The sequence below is a fragment of the Neoarius graeffei genome, chromosome 22, assembly GCF_027579695.1.
Source record: "Neoarius graeffei isolate fNeoGra1 chromosome 22, fNeoGra1.pri, whole genome shotgun sequence".
Taxonomy (NCBI): domain Eukaryota; kingdom Metazoa; phylum Chordata; class Actinopteri; order Siluriformes; family Ariidae; genus Neoarius; species Neoarius graeffei.
The window spans coordinates 47,679,066-47,697,454 of NC_083590.1; the positions used below are offsets into that span (position 1 = coordinate 47,679,066).

Sequence of the window (18,389 nt, forward strand, 5' to 3'; positions counted from 1 at the left end):
AAGTTCTGCTCCGGAAACAAAACCTACCCCAAGACTAACCTGAGAGACTAAGTCTGAAATTGTTGCCATGGAAACATGAAAAATTTAAATTTCTGAAATTTCTTAGTATGAAAAGGCACATCTACATCACCTTGTTAACATGTATACCAAGTTTCAAATCCGTATCATGAATAGTTTTGGATATATGCTTCGGAAACGAACATTGCTCTTAGAAATTAAGGCAAAATCAATTCAAGTCAAGTTTATTTGTATCGCACTTTTAACAATAAACATTGTCGCAAAGCAGCTTTACAGAATTTGAACGAATTAAAACATGAGCTAATTTTATCCCTAATCTATTCCCAATGAGCAAGCCTGTGGCGACGGTGGCAAGGAAAAACTCCCTTAGACGACATGAGGAAGAAACCTCAAGAGGAACCAGACTCAAAAGGGAACCCATCCTCATTTTGGCAACAACAGACAGCATGACTATAACATTAACAGTTTTAACATGAAGTCAGTTCCATTGATGTCATAAACTCTTCATTGATGGAAACCTGAGTGCAAAACTGTTCATGACAACTGCAGTCCCAAAGTTAGCAAGTCAACTGTAGTCCTCAGCCATAAAAGCATTACTGTAAGTGTCCAGAACATCCTCCAAGTGTAACTTTCAACTGTCCTCATGGGGCCATCATCTACAGGAGCGATGCGATGAGACTCTAACCAGACACAGGGCACCAGGATGGATCAGGCAGGTCCGAGGAACAGAAGAGGTCAGCATCTCGATCCCAGTACCAACATGTAACTCAGAGGGACAGATTTTTTTTTTTTGGGGGGGGGGGGGGGGGGGGAGAGGAAACACAGGTTGTTAGGTATGCCCAATGTCACCTGAATAAGTAGGAACAGTATACATATTGCACTGAGTACAAGCAAGGACTCCAGCAAAACTAACTATGACAGCATAACTAAAAGGGGAGAGCCAGAAGGTAACACAGGCATGAGGGAGCCCCGGGACATAAAGCAGCAGCCACTACACTGTCAACAAACTCGAGTGAGCAAGCGAGTGGGGACTGACAGCATCCATACATCCCAGTTTACCAAAACACTCTGTCTGAGGACCCTCCAGATCTACACCTTTACCTCATAAACACCATTAACAAAAGGCTTGACTAAACAGATATGTTTTCAGCCTAGACTTAAACGCTGAGACTGTGTCTGATTCCCGAACATTACTTGGAAGGCTGTTCCATAACTGTGGGGCTTTGTAAGAAAAGGCTCTGCCCCCTGATGTAGCCTTCACTATACGAGGTACCAGCAGATAGCCTGCACCTTTTGATCTAAGTAGGCATGGCAGGTCATAGAGGAGCAGAAGTTTGCTCAGGTACTGTGGTGCGAGACCATTCAGTGCTTTAAAGGTCAATAGTAGTATTTTATAATCAGTACGAAATTTGATTGGGAGCCAATGCAGTGTGAATAAAACAGGGGTGATGTGGTCATATTTTCTAGTTCTAGTAAGGACTCTTGCTGCTGCATTTTGAACTAACTGGAGCTTGTTTATGCACTTATTGGAACATCCAGACAGTAAGGCATTACAATAATCCAACCTGGAGGTAATGAAAGCATGAACTAGTTTTTCCGCGTCATGTAGTAACATTAAATTTCTTATCTTAGCAATATTTCTGAGATGAAAGAAAGCTATCCGGGTGATGTTATCAATGTGAGTTTCGAATGAAAGACTGGGGTCAATAATCACCCTGAGGTCTTTTACTGCTGCACGTGAAGAAACAGAAAGGCCATCCAGAGTTACTGTGGAATCAGAAAACTTACTTCTAGCTGGATGTGAGCCGAGTACAAGTACTTCAGTCTTGTCAGAGTTAAGCAGAAGGAAGTTAATAAGCATCCAGTGTCTAATGTCCTTCACACATTCCTCAATTCTATTAAGCTGGTGTCGCTCATCAGGTTTTGCAGAAACATACAACTGTGTGTCATCAGCATAACAGTGGAAACTAATACAATGTTTACGAATAATATCACCCAGAGGTAACATATATAAAGAAAAAAGCAGTGGAACCAAGACAGAACCTTGTGGAACACCAAACTTTACCTCAGTATGTCTAGAAAAATCACCATTTACATCAACATCCTGATAGCGATCAGTTAAATAAGAGCTGAGCCAGGAGAGGGCCATTCCCTTAACTCCCACAACATTTTCTAGTCTATCCAGAAGAATGGAATGATCAATGGTATCAAAAGCTGCACTAAGGTCAAGCAACACAAGTAGCGAGACACAGCCCTGATCAGACGCCAACAGTAGGTCGTTTACTACTTTAACCAGAGCTGTCTCTGTGCTATGATGAGGTCTAAATCCTGACTGATACATTTCATGGATGTTATTCCTCTATAAATATGAGCATAACTGCTGTGCAACAGCTTTTTCAAAGAACTTGGAGATAAAGGGGAGATTTGATATTGGCCGATAATTGGACAACTGACAGGGATCAAGGTCAGGTTTTTAATCAGGGGTTTGATGACTGCTAGTTTAAAGGATTTGGGTACATAGCCAATCCTAAGAGAAGAATTTATTATTTTTAGAAGCAGTTCAATTACTGGGCGGCACGGTGGTGTAGTGGTTAGCGCTGTCGCCTCACAGCAAGAAGGTCCTGGGTTCGAGCCCCGGGGCCGGCGAGGGCCTTTCTGTGTGGAGTTTGCATGTTCTCCCCGTGTCCGCGTGGGTTTCCTCCGGGTGCTCCGGTTTCCCCCACAGTCCAAAGACATGCAGGTTAGGTTAACTGGTGACTCTAAATTGACCGTAGGTGTGAATGTGAGTGTGAATGGTTGTCTGTGTCTATGTGTCGGCCCTGTGATGACCTGGCGACTTGTCCAGGGTGTACCCCGCCTTTCGCCCGTAGTCAGCTGGGATAGGCTCCAGCTTGCCTGCAACCCTGTAGAAGGATAAAGCGGCTAGAGATGATGAGATGAGTTCAATTACTTCAGGTATTATCTGTTTGAATAGACGTGTAGGTAAGGGATCTAGTACGCAAGTTGAGGCATTTGATGCCGAGATTAATGAAAGTAATTCAATTTCTCTAAGGGAAGTAAAAAATTCTAATTGCTGATCTGATACAGTTATACGGTTAACTCCAGGGTCACTTACATTGTCTGACCTTAAATTAGTAGTTTGAATTTTTTGTCGGATATTCTCAATTTTGTCATTAAAAAAATTCATGAAGTCGTTGCTACTACATACTGCAGGTGTGCATGTGTCTATAGTGGACTTATTCCTGGTTAATTTTGCTACAGTATTAAATAGGAATCTAGGATTATTTTTGTTATCTTCTATTAGGGAGGAGAGATATGTTGATCTCGCAGCACTAAGAGCTTTTTGATACATCAGGAAGCTCTCCTTCGAAGCTAATTTGAACGCTACCAATTTTGTTTGACGCCATTGACGTTCCAATTTTCGAGTGGTCTGTTTTAATGTGCGAGTGTCATCATTATACCAAGGTGCTAATTTTTTGTCTCTGACCATTTTCCTTTTAAGAGGAGCTACGTTATCTAAAGTATGGCGGAACGTTGACTCTCAGCACTCAGTTGCCTGATCAAGTTCTGCGGGGGCTGACAGTGACCCAATCAAAGTTGATAACTCTGGGAGATCATTTATAAAGCTCTGTGCAGTAGTTGACGTGAAAGTACGTTTAATACAGTAGCGTGGTGAGGTGCATATATTATTACTCAGACATATTTTGAATGAGATGAGATAATGATCTGAGATAACTTCAGACTGTGGAAGTATGACTATATTTTCTACGTTTAACCCGAATGTTGTATTAGATCGAGGGTGTGACCACCATTATGGGTCGGTCCTATGACATTCTGATTAATCCCTACTGAACCTAAAATGGACACCAAACGCTGTTTTCAAAGGGTCTTCTGGGTTATCGAAGTGAATATTAAAATCTCCGACAACTAAAGCTTTGTCTAAGGAAATAACCAGATCTGATAAAATCTGCAAATTCAGAAAGAAACTCAGAATATGGCCCTGGGGGCCTGTAAATAATAAGTAACGGAATTAACTGGGTCGACTTATTTTTCAAGGCTACATACATTATATTAGTATGAAGAACTTCAAATGTATTAAATTTATAACCAGGTTTTTGTGTTACACCTAGATAACCATTATAAATAACGGTGACACCTCCTCCTCTGCCAGTTATACGAGGCTGGTGTATATAACTGTATCCAGGAGGACTCGCTTCATTTAATGCTATATATTCATTTGGCTTAATCCATGTTTCAGTTAAACACAGTACATTAAACTCCTGATCAGTAATGAGTTCATTAACCATTAGCGCTTTAGATGTAAGAAATCTAATACTTAATAGCTCCACCTTTAGATCAAAATTCCTTATCAAATCAGTCTCATGTAAAAAGGATCAGTCTCATAAATTCATTAATCATTAATTCAAGTGTCCAATAGTTTATAGCTAAACTATTAAAATCACTGGAATAACTTGATGTTGCTATAGTTTGAGTATTGTAGCTCTAATGTAATACGTTTACTCTAGATCTATAACATTCATATCACAACCAAATGTGTGAAGGCAATTAGAATACTTTCTTTGGCAGAGGTTGGCACTCAGTGAATATTGTAACAATAAACACGACACAGTTTATTCCAAAGATACCATTTATTGAAATAGCTGACATGAATTAGCAAACTTATACTGATCAGATATAGCAACAATAGCAGCCAAGGAATAATTCGATATAAATGGCGATACAATGTATACAAATAAGAATCAGTAGTGTATATGATAATTAAGGCACTAATGGTGATCAGAAGTAATAAGCTATAGCCAGTGTTACAGTGTAGGGGCGAGTGGATGTTAAAATGTGATAGGGAAATCACGGGTTGGTGTGTGTGTGTGGGGGATATGAGTAGGTGTGTGTGTAAGAGTGTGTGGGTGTGAGTATGAATAGGTGTGTGTGTGAGCGTGTGTATGGAATGCGAATTCCATGCCAGCCACGCCCAAATGGGGGAAATGGCCGGTACAGAAAGAGCGTGCAAAAAAACACGAAGAACAAAGGAATCTGTGGTTTAAACTAGTCTTGGCTAGGCCTTAAACCCAAATTCTACTCAACCCCTAGCTGCTCCTGAAATCCCAATGTTGAGGAGTGGAGTACGATGGAGGGAGTTAAAAAAAGAGAGAGAGAGCGCGTGCACTATGTAACTAAATACAGATAGAAAACAAAGTAAATCAAACAACACGCGGTCTAAGACCGACCTTCATGTGAATCAAAATGCATACATTTAAATCATAAATGAATTCAAATAAACAACACTGTTCACATTAACTAGCCACAATTAAGACTACAATTGCCCAGATGCCAGCCTTACTTGGGATCGCTCTTGTTAGCGATTGAAAGTGCCTTCTATTATCCGAAGATAGCGCGGAATGCAGATCCAGAAAGAAGACAGTTTTGTTCCTTACAGCTTGTCAGCTGAAGATCCTCGGTGTCCCGTCGGTTGTCTGATGATCTGGAAGGAATCTTGGTTATAGTTCGTCGACGTTGAAAAAGGGAAAAGGGATCCAATCGCCTTTTCTCTTTGAAATACTGCGTGGGCTGTAGTAACTAAACGGTTCAGTTATTATCACAACTCTGCGAAGGTCAAATACATTGAACTTTGGCTAAAGGTTCGGTATCAATAGCTCGTTCTTTGTTCTTTGTCCTGCAGTAGCACCGATGCATCGGCTTCTCTCTTTCACGCGTGGAATCCATTGCCAGAGAGAGAGAATTTCGGTTCCACCACTGGTTTAAAGCAGTCGTGACGTCACTGTATTTGGTATCCTGTATTGTCTGTATCCAATACCATTACAGGGAGTCAGAAGAATGGGCAGAGATAGAACATGACGTCGAGTACAGAGATTGGGGTGTTCAAACTGTACTGTGAAGGGGGGAAGATGGTTGCTATGGCTATGGGCATGGCAGCCCCCCTTACAGTATGATCTAATTTTATATTGATTAGGTTACTGGAACAAACTCTCTGAATATTTCTACTTTTTTGTTGAGCTCAGGGAACAGACACAGTCTCGATGTAGTGGACCCTGAGTGACGACTCTGTGCAGCTAGCAGACAGTCGGTTTAGCCTGTTTGTCTGCTCCCTGGCCTCGGCTCTGGATTGTCAGAAATTAACTATCAAAATCAGAAATTTAATCAAAATCTAATTTTTATGTAAAAATTTGAAAAATCCTTTTTTTTTTTTTTCAAAAATCCAAAATGGCAAAAGGCACCAATTCACATGTTGCTTGATATGTATACAAAGTTTCATGAAGATATCTTCAGTAGTTTTAAAGATATGGCCCAGAAACGAAAACGTGACCGGACGGACGGATAGCTGGACGGAACCTGTTTCTATGGGGATAATCAATTTGGTCATTAAAACTACTGAAAATCTTTTCTTTATACTTGTGTCAGTTAAATAAAGGTTTACATGAATTAACAAATTGCAGATTTTTTTCATCATTGCATTTTGGAAAATATCCCAACTTTTCTGGAAATGGGGTTGTAATTTGGTTGAGTGCATTACTGTCTTAAAATCTTCAAAGGAGGATGTAAACTGTTGAGTCTTGATATTATGTCCACTTTCATGACAAAATATTCTAAAGATAAATGTTGGCTTCCTGTCCATATTATTAAATCAGTCCTGGATTTCTTGGCTTTCTAGAGTTACCTAAAGAGCTGGTCAAAGGATTTGAATGTGCCTATCCTATCAGTGGATTACTCACTGGCTCCTGAAGCCCCCTTTCCTCGGGCTCTGGAAGAATGTTTCTTTGCTTACTGCTGGGCTCTAAAGAACTGTCATTTACTGGGTACACAAATGCATGCAAACACAAAAATATGAATAAAAAGTAAAATTTTTAAAATGTTGAGAGATTCCTAAGCTTGACCCTCAGTATTGTCTCTCAGGCTCGACAGCGAAACGTGTGTGTCTAGCAGGAGACAGTGCTGGTGGAAACCTATGTATCACTGTCTCTATGAAGGCCATATCTCATGGAGTAAGAATCCCCGACGGCATCATGGCTGCCTACCCGGCGACACTCCTGACAATTGACGCCTCTCCATCGCGGTTTCTCACACTCATCGACCCAGTGCTGCCTCTTAACGTGCTTTCTAAGTGTATCGATGCGTACACTGGTAAGACCATCACTAACTACTTATTTGGATCCTGAAGTCAACCGTTACCTGATTAACGACTTGTAAGCGTATCTTTTCTCTCTCCCACACTGGTTCTCTCTCAGGTGTGGATAGTGTGTCACTGCAGCTCAGGCAGCAGATGGGCAGTCTGAGCACTCTCGAACAGGACACTCCACTTTTTCTTGAGAACATCACACAAGGAGCTTCCAACCAGCTGCAGTCAGGGCTTGACCACACAGCTACTTCACCTGCTAGATCATCTGATGGTTCTCAAAATACCATGCCTCATTCTATAAACACGCTGCAGGGCCCAACGGAATTCCCAGAAGGCTTCGAACCACTGCGCTCCGGATGCCTGGCAGAGATTCATCCCCCCTGCCTTCCTATCATGAAGAACCCATTTGTATCTCCTCTACTTGCATCTGACAGTCTCCTCAGGGGACTGCCACCTGTCCATCTAGTGGTAAGGACCAGAATGAAGGTTGTGGGAAAGTACTGAGACTAAAGTGTCGGGTCCAAAAGTGAAATACAGTGTCTTGAAAAAGTATTCATCCCCTTTGGTGTTTGTCCTGTTTTGTTGCATTACAAGCTTGAATTAAAATGGATTTTGGGAGGGTAAGCACCATTTGATTTACACAACATGCCTACAACTTTAAAGGTGCAAATTGTTGTTTTATTGTGGCACAAACAATAATTAAGATGAAAAAACAGAAATCTGGAGTGTGCATAGGTGTTCACCCCCCAAAGTCAATACTTTATAGAGCCACCTTTTGCTGCAATTACAGCTGCAAGTCTCTTGGGGTATGTCTTTATTAGCTTAGCACATCTAGCCACTGGGATTGCTGCCCATTCCTCAAGGCAAAATTGTTCCAACTCCTTCAGATTAGATGGGTTGCATTGGTGGACAGCAATCTTCAAGTTATGCCACAGATTCTCAATTGGATTGAGGTCTGGGCTTTGATTAGGCCATTCCAAGACATTTAAATGTTTCCCTTTAAACCACTCCAGTGTAGCTTTAGCAGCATGTTTAGGGTCATTGTCCTGCTGGAACATGAACCTTCATCCCAGTCTCAAACAGGTTTTCCTCCAGAATTGCCCTGTATTTAGTGCCATCCATCTTTCCTTCAGTCCTGACCAGCTTTCCTGTCCCTGCAGATGAAAACTATCCCCACAGCATGATGCTGCCACCACTATGCTTCACTGTAGGAATGGTGTTCTCAGGGTGCTGGGTTTGCGCCACACATGGTGTTTCCCATGATGGCCCAAAAGATCAATTTTAGGCTCATTTGAGCACAGAATTTTCTTCCATGTGCTTGGAGAGTCTGCCACATGCTGTTGGGCAAACTCCAAATGAGTTTTCTTAAGCAGTGGCTTTTTTCTGGCCACTCTTTCATAAAGCCCCACTCTGTGGAGTGTACGGCTTAAAGTGGTCCTATGGACAGATACTCCCATCTCCGCTGTGGATCTTTGCAGCTCCTTCAGTGTTCTCTTTGGCATCTTTGTTGCATCTCTGATTAATGCCCTCCTTGCCCGGTCTGTGAGTTTTGGTGGGCGGGGCCTTCTCTTGTCAGGTTTGTAGTGGCACCATATTCTTTCCATTTTGCTATAATGGATTTAATGGTGCTCCATAGGATATTCAAAGTTTGGGATATATTTTATAACCCAACCCTGATCTATACTTCTCCACAACTTTGTCTCTGACCTGTTTGGAGGCTCCTTGGTTTTCATGTCACTTGCTTAGTAGTGTTGCAGAGTCAGGGTCCTTCCAGAACAGGTTGATTTATACAGACATCATGTGACACTTTGATTGCACACAGGTGGATCTTAATTAAGTAACTGTGTGACTTATGAAGTGAATTGGTTGGACCAGCTCTTATTTAGGGGTTTCATATGAAAGGGGGTGAATACTTATGCACACTCCAGATTTCTGGGGGTTTTTTTTTTCATCTTAATTATTGTTTGTGTCACAATAAAACAACAATTTGCACCTTTAAAGTGGTCGGCATGTTGTGTAAATCAAATGGTGCTAACCCCCAAAAAAATCCATTTTAATTCCAGCTTGTAATGCGACAAAATGGGATCAACGCTTTTGAAAGACACTGTATTTTAGAGACTTCCACTTTATGATATACTTTAAATTGTTAGGCCCTTGGGCAAGACCCTAACGACTGAACTTTGCTGTTTGTTTGTACTGTATTCAGCTTCTACAGTGGATATAAAATGTCTACACACCCCTGTTAAAAGTGCAGGTTTTGCGATGTAAAAACCAAGATCAATAATGTCAGATCTTTTTAATATGATCAAGCAACCAAATCAAGTGAAAAACAAATAGACACATTTTAGGGGGGAAAAAGAACACTAACCTGGTTCCTTAAGTGTGTACACATCTTTCATTCTTCCTTGCAAAATTGCTCCAGATCTATTAAACAGCAAGGAAATTTCCTGTGCCCAGCTCTCTAAGTCATTCCACAGTGTTTTGATAGTTTTTAGAGATGGGTTCTGACTGGGCCATTCCAAAACTTTGACCTTCTTCTTCTGAAGACATTCCTTTGTTGCCTTAGGTTTGGGAGGTGACACTTTTTTTTCATCTTCAGCTGTCTAACAGAGGTCTGCACATTGTATGCCAAAATAGATTGGTATTTGGAGATGTAGCTTTATTAGAGCCGCAGTCCCAGCTGAAGAGAAGCAGTCCCATAAAATGATGCTGCCACCACCATGCTTCACTGTGGGTATGGTGTTCTTTGGGTCATAAGATGTCTTGCTTTTGTGTCAAACATATCTTTTAGAATTATCCCCAAAAAATTCTACCTTGGTCTCATTAGACCATAACTCATTTGGGTGATTTAGTTTGGCTTGGACGTGTTTTTCATCACCCAAAGCCCAAACATGTGAAGAATACAAGAGACTGTGGTCACATGCAGACAGTGGCCAGTACTTGCCAGATATTCCTGGCTACCATAGGTCTCTTGGCAGCCTCCATGACAAGATTCTTGTCCTTCGATCAGTTTTGGAGGGATTTGATCTTCTTGGTAATGGCATAATGGTGCCCCTTTTTCTCACTTGTTAATGATGTCCTTCACCATTTTCCACTGTACATCTAATTCTTTTGTACCCCTCTCCTGATCGATAACCTTCGACAGTGAGATCTCTTTGTGGACCGTGGCTTCAGCAGTCGGATGAAACCAAGAAGATGTCAAGAAAATCCTGGAGAAACAGCTGATCTTTATTTGGGGTTAATCACAATCACTTCCTTGGATGACAGGTGTATGATAATTACTTTTGAACAAGAGTCATCAGGAGATGACGTATGCCCCCGACCCCCACATGAAACCCCACTCCAAATGTTCCTAAGTTGAATTGTTGCCATGGAAATACGGAAAAAATAAAAATCACAGAAATCCCAAAATGTCACAAAGGTACAACTCCTCTGGTCACTTAACGTAACTGTCAGGTTTCGTGAAAAAAATTCCTAATAGTTTGAGTTATCCTGGACGCCTCCCTGGGGAGGTGTTCCAGGCATGTCCCCCCGGGAAGAGGCCCCGGGGAAGACCCAGGACACGCTGGAGGGACTATGTCTCTCGGCTGGCCTGGGAACGCCTCGGTGTTCTTCCCGAGGAGCTGGCCGAGGTGTCTGGGGAAAGGGAAGTTTGGGCTTCCATGCTTAGACTGCTGCCTCCGCGACCCGGTCCCGGATAAGCGGAAGAAGACAAGACGAGTTTGAGTTATGGGCGGCACGGTGGTGTAGTGGTTCGCACTGTCACCTCACAGCAAGAAGGTCCGGGTTCGAGCCCCGTGGCCGGCGAGGGCCTTTCTGTGCGGAGTTTGCATGTTCTCCCCATGTCCACGTGGGTTTCCTCCGAGTGCTCCGGTTTCCCCCACAGTCCAAAGACATGCAGGTTAGGTTAACTGGTGACTCTAAATTGACTGTAGGTGTGAATGTGAGTGTGAATGGTTGTCTGTGTCTATGTGTCAGCCCTGTGATGACCTGGCGACTTGTCCAGGGTGTACCCCGCCTTTCACCCGTAGTCAGCTGGGATAGGCTCCAGCTTGCCTGCGACCCTGTAGAACAGGATAAAGCGGCTAGAGATAATGAGATGAGATGAGTTTGAGTTATGCTCCGGAAACTAAAATGTTTACAGATGGACAGACAGGCAGACGGACAGAGCAATAGCTATATCCGTCCACATTATATGTCGGGGGGGGGGGGGGGGGATAACGTGTTTGAATGTGATCTGGTTAATTCTGAGCACAGTACAGTAAGTGTGCCCATTTGTGCTAACAGGTTATTGTAAAAAAAAAAATTTCCCCAAAACATTCTACCTGTTTTTTGAGTTTTGTTGGTTTCTATATCACATTAAAGGTGGAAAAAGTTCCGATGTGATTTATCTTGGTTTAACTTTTTTACAATCACAAAAAAATTGCAATTTTAGAAGACTTATTATGTCCACTGTAAGCTGCTTTTGGGAAGAAAAAAAGAATCTGTCACAGTAATAGTGTATATTCAAATCCAGCAGCATATTCCTATAACAGCATTAAAATACATGAATATAAAGATTGGGGCACTTGGCTTACAAATGTAGTTAATATACTCTGTATGTAGTGTATATACACTGGGTAATGAATCCAATAATCAGAAACATAACCACGGTAAAAATAATAATAATAATAATAATAATAATAATAATAATAAGTAGAGACAGCAGGAAGAAAGAAATGGACTGTTGATCACTGACCATTATCTTCTATAGGCTTCAGCTTTGGATGCTCTGTTGGATGATTCTGTGATGTTTGCCAAAAAGCTGAAGAGCATTGACCAACCGGTGACCTTGACCGTATTGGAGGACATCCCACATGGCTTCCTCAGCCTATCACACCTCTGCAAAGAAACTAAGGATGCATCAGACATTTGCGTAACACGAATCAAGGAAGTCTTTGAGCAAGACGCACCACAATAAAACTCCTTTATCGAATGAGCTTAATAATGATGGCACATTAAATATTCCTAGTAAGCCGACAAAGCAGTGTTAGGGGTTGACGAGACGAAATGTAAGGAACTGTGGGGTGGGGTGGGGGGAATAGAAAAACAGCCCATTAGACTAAAGATATCTCAAAATGGTGCACTTCTGTGTTGTAACTTGGGTTAAAGTACCAAGATTAGGAACCTCAGCACTGTGAAAGTACTGCAAAAGAGAGAGTGTGTTTACTGCACGAATATCCGAACAAAATAACCTGTGCTTAATGTCTATTTATTTCTTATTGTTCGACAAATTCACAACATGTACCTCTTCGGTCATTTTGGAGCTTTGTGTTTTGTCATTCCTCTTTCCCTGAGACCACGGACAATTTTGCTCCCTTGACACCCAGTCACGATTGGCGTTTCTGCCGCACCAGTACTTGCCTTAAGTGAAAAGCGTACTCTTTAAGCGTCTCTGTATTATTGTTAGTCATTACTTGAAAAGCAAATGAACCCAAAGTAGCAATCTATACTACTAAGCATATTGACTTGAAACGTTATCACCAATTGCATGTATTTTAAACCAATCTTGATGATTGTAAATTTTAAAATGACACAAGTTTCTGTGAAAAACTCGCAGAAGATGCCAGCCCTCTCGTGTGGCCTTGCGAGCTACAATATTTGCGCACAGCTTGGCTTGAACATATTGTAAAACAATATGTTACTTGGGCTTCATGTATCAAACTGGATATGAACAGATTTATTTGTAAATCTTTCGTATGAGCATTTACGCAAGAAATTCGTTTTTTCATGGAAATCCCAGAAATTTGGAAAAAAACATTCATATCCAACTCATGCTCCTGAGTGTGTGTAAATTAACACAAAGAAAACTCTCTAATGTAAACCTCGACTTGATCGATTTCAAATCGCATCATTGGCATGGGTGAGTGCACTTTTATATCTGAAATAAGGTCAAATTGTTTACGGTTTAAGCCTCGGTCACAACTGGCCGTATGTGCTCCTACGGCCGGTCTACGTGTAAAAAAAATGCAAGAAATGCACGGAGGGCGCACGTGAAACGCACGGAGGGCACGCGTGTGACGTGCTGATTTTCGAGCCGTAGACCAGCCGCAGAGGTTCTTTGTCATGTCAAACAAATTCTACGGGTGCTTATGTTTTTTTCAGGTTGCAAGACAAACTTACGGCCAACGTGCGTCTTTCTCCACTAACAAAAAAAAAAACGCAGCGATTTGGGAAACGCCAAAAATCGCACGGCCAAAAAATCGTACGTCCGGTTGTGACCTAGGCTTTACGTATTAAGTTTACAGTGTTTAGTAGATGCTCTTATCCAGAGCGACGTATAGAAGTGCTTTGGGGTCTTTTTCAAAAACACAATTTCATGTTAGTTCACTAGGTCAGGGACTAAAAATATCAAGTACATTTTGTGAAAATCAGTCCTTTTTATTTATCCCCCACTGTACAAAAGGCCCGAAGGGGGATTATGTCGCGGCAATGTCCATCCATCCCGGGAAGCTTCTGAAATCAACTCCTCTCACAATTTTTGGAGGAATTTCATGAAACTTGGCAGGATTCTTTGATATATGTCAGTAATACGCAGATTGCAATTTCGTTCAGTTCAGTCGCATTTTACTAGCGTTATGGCCGAGTTGCCAGTGGGGGATATTGTGCTGTCAGAGCACTCTTGTACGAAGTAAAGAGCATGGAAAATAAAGAAGGCGATCCAACACAAACCCCTAAATTAAGACAAATAAAAGTAATGGTGCAATATAAACAGAGGCCGGGCCGGTCTGTCTGTGCAGAGCCGTAAACCGTAAACAAACACCTCAGCTGGTAAGAGAGTTACTCCTCACTTATTATTAAAATTGAATTATATTTTTATCACCATAGAAGTGAGCACTTATACCACTACTTCTATTTTTCAGACGCTAACCTGATTGTTCAAATTGGTGCTCTCATAAAACCAGCCTTTCTGAAACTTTTGTAAATTCAGAGGAAATTTTAGGTCAGTTGGACTTATGCAAAACATTTACAGACAGAGATACAGTTAGGTCCATAAATATTTGGACAGAGGCAACATTTTTCTAATTTTGGTTCTGTACATTACCACAATGAATTGTGAACAAAACAATTCAGATGCAGTTGAAGTTCAGACTTTCAGCTTTAATTCAGTGGGTTGAACAAAATGATTGCATAAAAATGTGAGGAACTAAAGCATTTTTTAAACACAATCCCTTCATTTCAGGGACTCAAAAGTAATTGGACAAATTAAATAATTGTAAATAAAATGTTCATTTCTAATACTTGGTTGAAAACCCTTTGTTGGCAATGACTGCCTGAAGTCTTGGACTCATGGACATCACCAGACGCTGTGTTTCCTCCTTTTTAATGCTCTGCCAGGCCTTTACTGCAGCGGTTTTCAGTTGCTGTTTGTTTGTGGGCCTTTCTGTCTGAAGTTTAGTCTTTAACAAGTGAAATGCATGCTCGATTGGGTTGAGATCAGGTGACTGACTTGGCCATTCAAGAATATTCCACTTCTTTGCTTTAATAAACTCCTGGGTTGCTTTGGCTTTATGTTTTGGGTCATTGTCCATCTGTATTATGAAACGCCGACCAATCAGTTTGGCTGCATTTGGCTGGATTTGAGCACACAGTATGTCTCTGAATACCTCAGAATTCATCCGGCTGCTTCTGTCCTGTGTCACATCATCAGTAAACACTAGTGACCCAGTGCCACTGGCAGCCATGCATGCCCAAGCCATCACACTGCCTCCGCCGTGTTTTACAGATGATGTGGTATGCTTTGGATCATGAGCTGTACCACGCCTTCGCCATACTTTTTTCTTTCCATCATTCTGGTAGAGGTTGATCTTGGTTTCATCTGTCCAAAGAATGTTCTTCCAGAACTGTGCTGGCTTTTTTAGATGTTTTTTAGCAAAGTCCAATCTAGCCTTTTTATTCTTGAGGCTTATGAGTGGCTTGCACCATGCAGTGAACCCTCTGTATTTACTTTCATGCAGTCTTCTCTTTATGGTAGATTTGGATATTGATATGCCTACCTCCTGGAGAGTGGTGTTCACTTGGTTGGCTGTTGTGAAGGGGTTTCTCTTCACCATGGAAATTATTCTGTGATCATCCACCACTGTTGTCTTCTGTGGGTGTCCAGGTCTTTTTGCATTGATGAGTTCACCAGTGCTTTCTTTCTTTCTCAGGATGTACCAAACTGTAGATTTTGCCACTCCTAATATTGTAGCAATATCTCGGATGGTTTTTTTCTGTTTTCGCAGCTTAAGGATGGCTTGTTTCACCTGCATGGAGAGCTCCTTTGCCCGCATGTTTTCTTCACAGCAAAATCTTCCAAATGCAAGCACCACACCTCAAATCAACTCCAGGCCTTTTATCTGCTTAATTGAGAATGACATAACGAAGGAATTGCCCACACCAGCCCATGTAATAGCCTTTGAGTCAATTGTCCAATTACTTTTGGTCCCTTTAAAAACAGGGTGGCACATGTTAAGGAGCTGAAACTCCTAAACCCTTCATCCAATTTTAATGTGGATACCCTCAAATGAAAGCTGAAAGTCTGGACTTTATGTCCATGTCCATTATATAACTGTAACCTGAATATGTTTCAGTAAACAGGTAAAAAATTTGTGTCAGTGTCCAAATATATATGGACCTAACTGTAAATGGTAAATGAGGCCTGATGTTGTTGTTGTTGTTGTTGGGTTTGTGTGTGTGTTTTTTTTTTTTTTAAATGGCGTTTTTGCTCATGTTTCTGGTTCAGAGTTTATATAGCCGAAGTGGTGATTATAAAGAATTTAACTCGGTGTCTTTCAAGGCCAAACGGGCTCCTTTGGTTGAAGACGCTGATGAATAATGTGTAAGGTGCGAGTCTGATATGAACACTTCAACTCGGAGTGTTTTAACTTTGTCCATTTTTTTGGCTGGTGTAGAGTTTATTAAAAGTCATCTCTGTGGATTTTTCTTTTTACATTTGTGCATTTTAAATGTATTGAGACTACTTTGATACGGTATTAATAATGAATACAGCGTGTTTCAGGACCAGGATTATTAGGCCCGCTTGTTTTAATCAGCTGTCAGTAGATCTCTTATGTTTGTTTGTTTATATCTCTTCACATTTTTAAGGATTAAGGACAACTTCAGGGTTTTTCACATCTTGCGAGATGTCTTACATTGAATAAATATATTTTTGGATGTGGTATTTGGTGTCTTTGTTGGATTTTGACAAACATATTAGAAAAATAATTAATAATCTATTTGAATTATCAACATTGGAAGAGGGCAGCACGGTGGTGTAGTGGTTAGCGCTGTCGCCTCACAGCAAGAAGGTCCGGGTTCGAGCCCCGTGGCCGGCAAGGGCCTTTCTGTGTGGAGTTTGCATGTTCTCCCCGTGTCCGCGTGGGTTTCCTCCGGGTGCTCCGGTTTCCCCCACAGTCCAAAGACATGCAGGTTAGGCTAACTGGTGACTCTAAATTGACCGTAGGTGTGAATGTGAGTGTGAATGGTTGTTTGTCTCTGTGTGTCAGCCCTGTGATGACCTGGTGACTTGTCCAGGGTGTACCCCGCCTCTCGCCCATAGTCAGTTCCATACATGTCAACCTTTGGTCAATCAAACCTGTATAACCAACCTCCAAAATCCATATTTCCCTTATATAATCCTTATAAGATGCAAATTAAAATAATTTACCTAAAATTTGAATGATAATCAACAATGATATATCCCAGTTACTTTTTATTCAATATTAATAACAATAAACCTTCAGAATGAATACAAAACTCCAGTGTTTGACAAAAACACAAAGTGTCACTCTAATGTTCTGAATTGTACTCCATGACAGCTTTTTTAGCACTCTGCACCAATACCTCACGAGGCTGCATGTCACAGCAAGTGTCTAGCTGTGTTGATCTTGCACTGCAGTAGGCCAGGTCAGTGTGTCTGCATTCAGGTTCTTTCTGCTCTCTGTGTGTATCTTCCTGACCTTGAGAGAAAACTCTCTCACAGTCAGCATTACTGTGGGGTAAACAGAGCACTGCCTAACTTGAACTAAAACTCCCACTACCTTGTGTTTTCTGTCTTTTCCAGTTGTTGGCATATCAGTTTTTGAGCGTGCAAATACTGTCATCAGTGGCTGATTTTGCCTTTGGCTTGCATTCCGCTGATGTTTAATTTCGATTTGAAATGTTCTTTCACATCATACACTCCCGATGCTGCAACTTTGATGTCACGCACACACAGTGTGCAGTGTGCGTATTCGTCGTTTTTGGAGGCTGCCGGTTGGATTATGCCATTGAAAAGGTCCTTCCATTCAGGGAGAAACCTACCGCTGTATTGTGTTTTGAATTTCTTTGCCGGAGTGCCCATTCAGGATCTTTTCAGTCGCTACTGAAAGTCGCTCAGGTGGAAATACGCTTTTCAAACAAAATGTTACTTCACGGTTGGCGGGATTCTCGCAATGCGCTGTGCGCATGATCAAAAGTGGAACGAAGTCTCGCTACCACAAGATAACGTGCGATTTCATAAGACTCTTTACTGGCTGTCTGTGCTTTCTGTGGTGTACAGTACGTTTGTAAATGTTATGCGCTCTTTTATCATCATGGGAATTGATTATAGCTCTAAATAAATATTGAAGTTTTTTTAAAGAATCCGTATAACTTTATTTGTATGCCCGTATGCTACGTTTATTGAATCAAATCTGTATAAAATACGGACATTCCGTATAGGTTGACGTATGCAGTTCCAGCTTGCCCGTGACCCTGCACAGGATAAGTGGTTACAGATAATGGATGGATGGAACATTTGAGGAGCCCCCCCCCCCCCCCCCCCCAATAAAAAATTGCCATTGAAATATGCAATTTCCAAGCATTTCAGCTTATTTTTATGACATTTATATTGGTATCAAAACTTGTAAGTGGATCGTGTATATGCTGACAGTTAATAACAGCGCGTGTTTAGCGTCTCACAGCACCAAGCAGTGTTTATTTTGACAGGGCAACAACTTTGACATTTGATAACTCACACGTTAGTCTTAGATCATTACAGACAGTAGGCTATTACAGGCTGACACTCGAGTCTGTCAGATGAAGATCTAGGTCTTAGGTACATTAAAACGCTTGGATATTTCCAACATATGAATCTCTTTACATACCAGTAACATAAAGGGAAATTTAAGCATTAAGCCTAGATCTTATAAATAAGTGATTAAAAATAATATATCCT

At 41.3% G+C, this 18,389-nt stretch overlaps 1 protein-coding gene across 7 annotated transcripts in view; it reads left to right on the forward strand.

Annotated features, from left to right (window-relative positions):
- The window catches only part of lipea (lipase, hormone-sensitive a), a 47,869-nt gene extending 32,948 nt beyond the window's left edge, over window positions 1-14,921 (forward strand). For all 7 annotated transcript variants that reach the window (XM_060904879.1, XM_060904876.1, XM_060904882.1 and 4 more), the window contains 4 exons: window positions 6,707-6,851; window positions 6,949-7,176; window positions 7,281-7,639; window positions 11,925-14,921. In XM_060904879.1, the coding sequence (XP_060760862.1) occupies window positions 6,707-6,851; window positions 6,949-7,176; window positions 7,281-7,639; window positions 11,925-12,131 (939 nt within the window). In that variant the 3' untranslated portion in view covers window positions 12,132-14,921. The remainder of the gene's footprint in view (window positions 1-6,706; window positions 6,852-6,948; window positions 7,177-7,280; window positions 7,640-11,924) is intronic.
- Window positions 14,922-18,389: the final 3,468 nt, after the last annotated feature.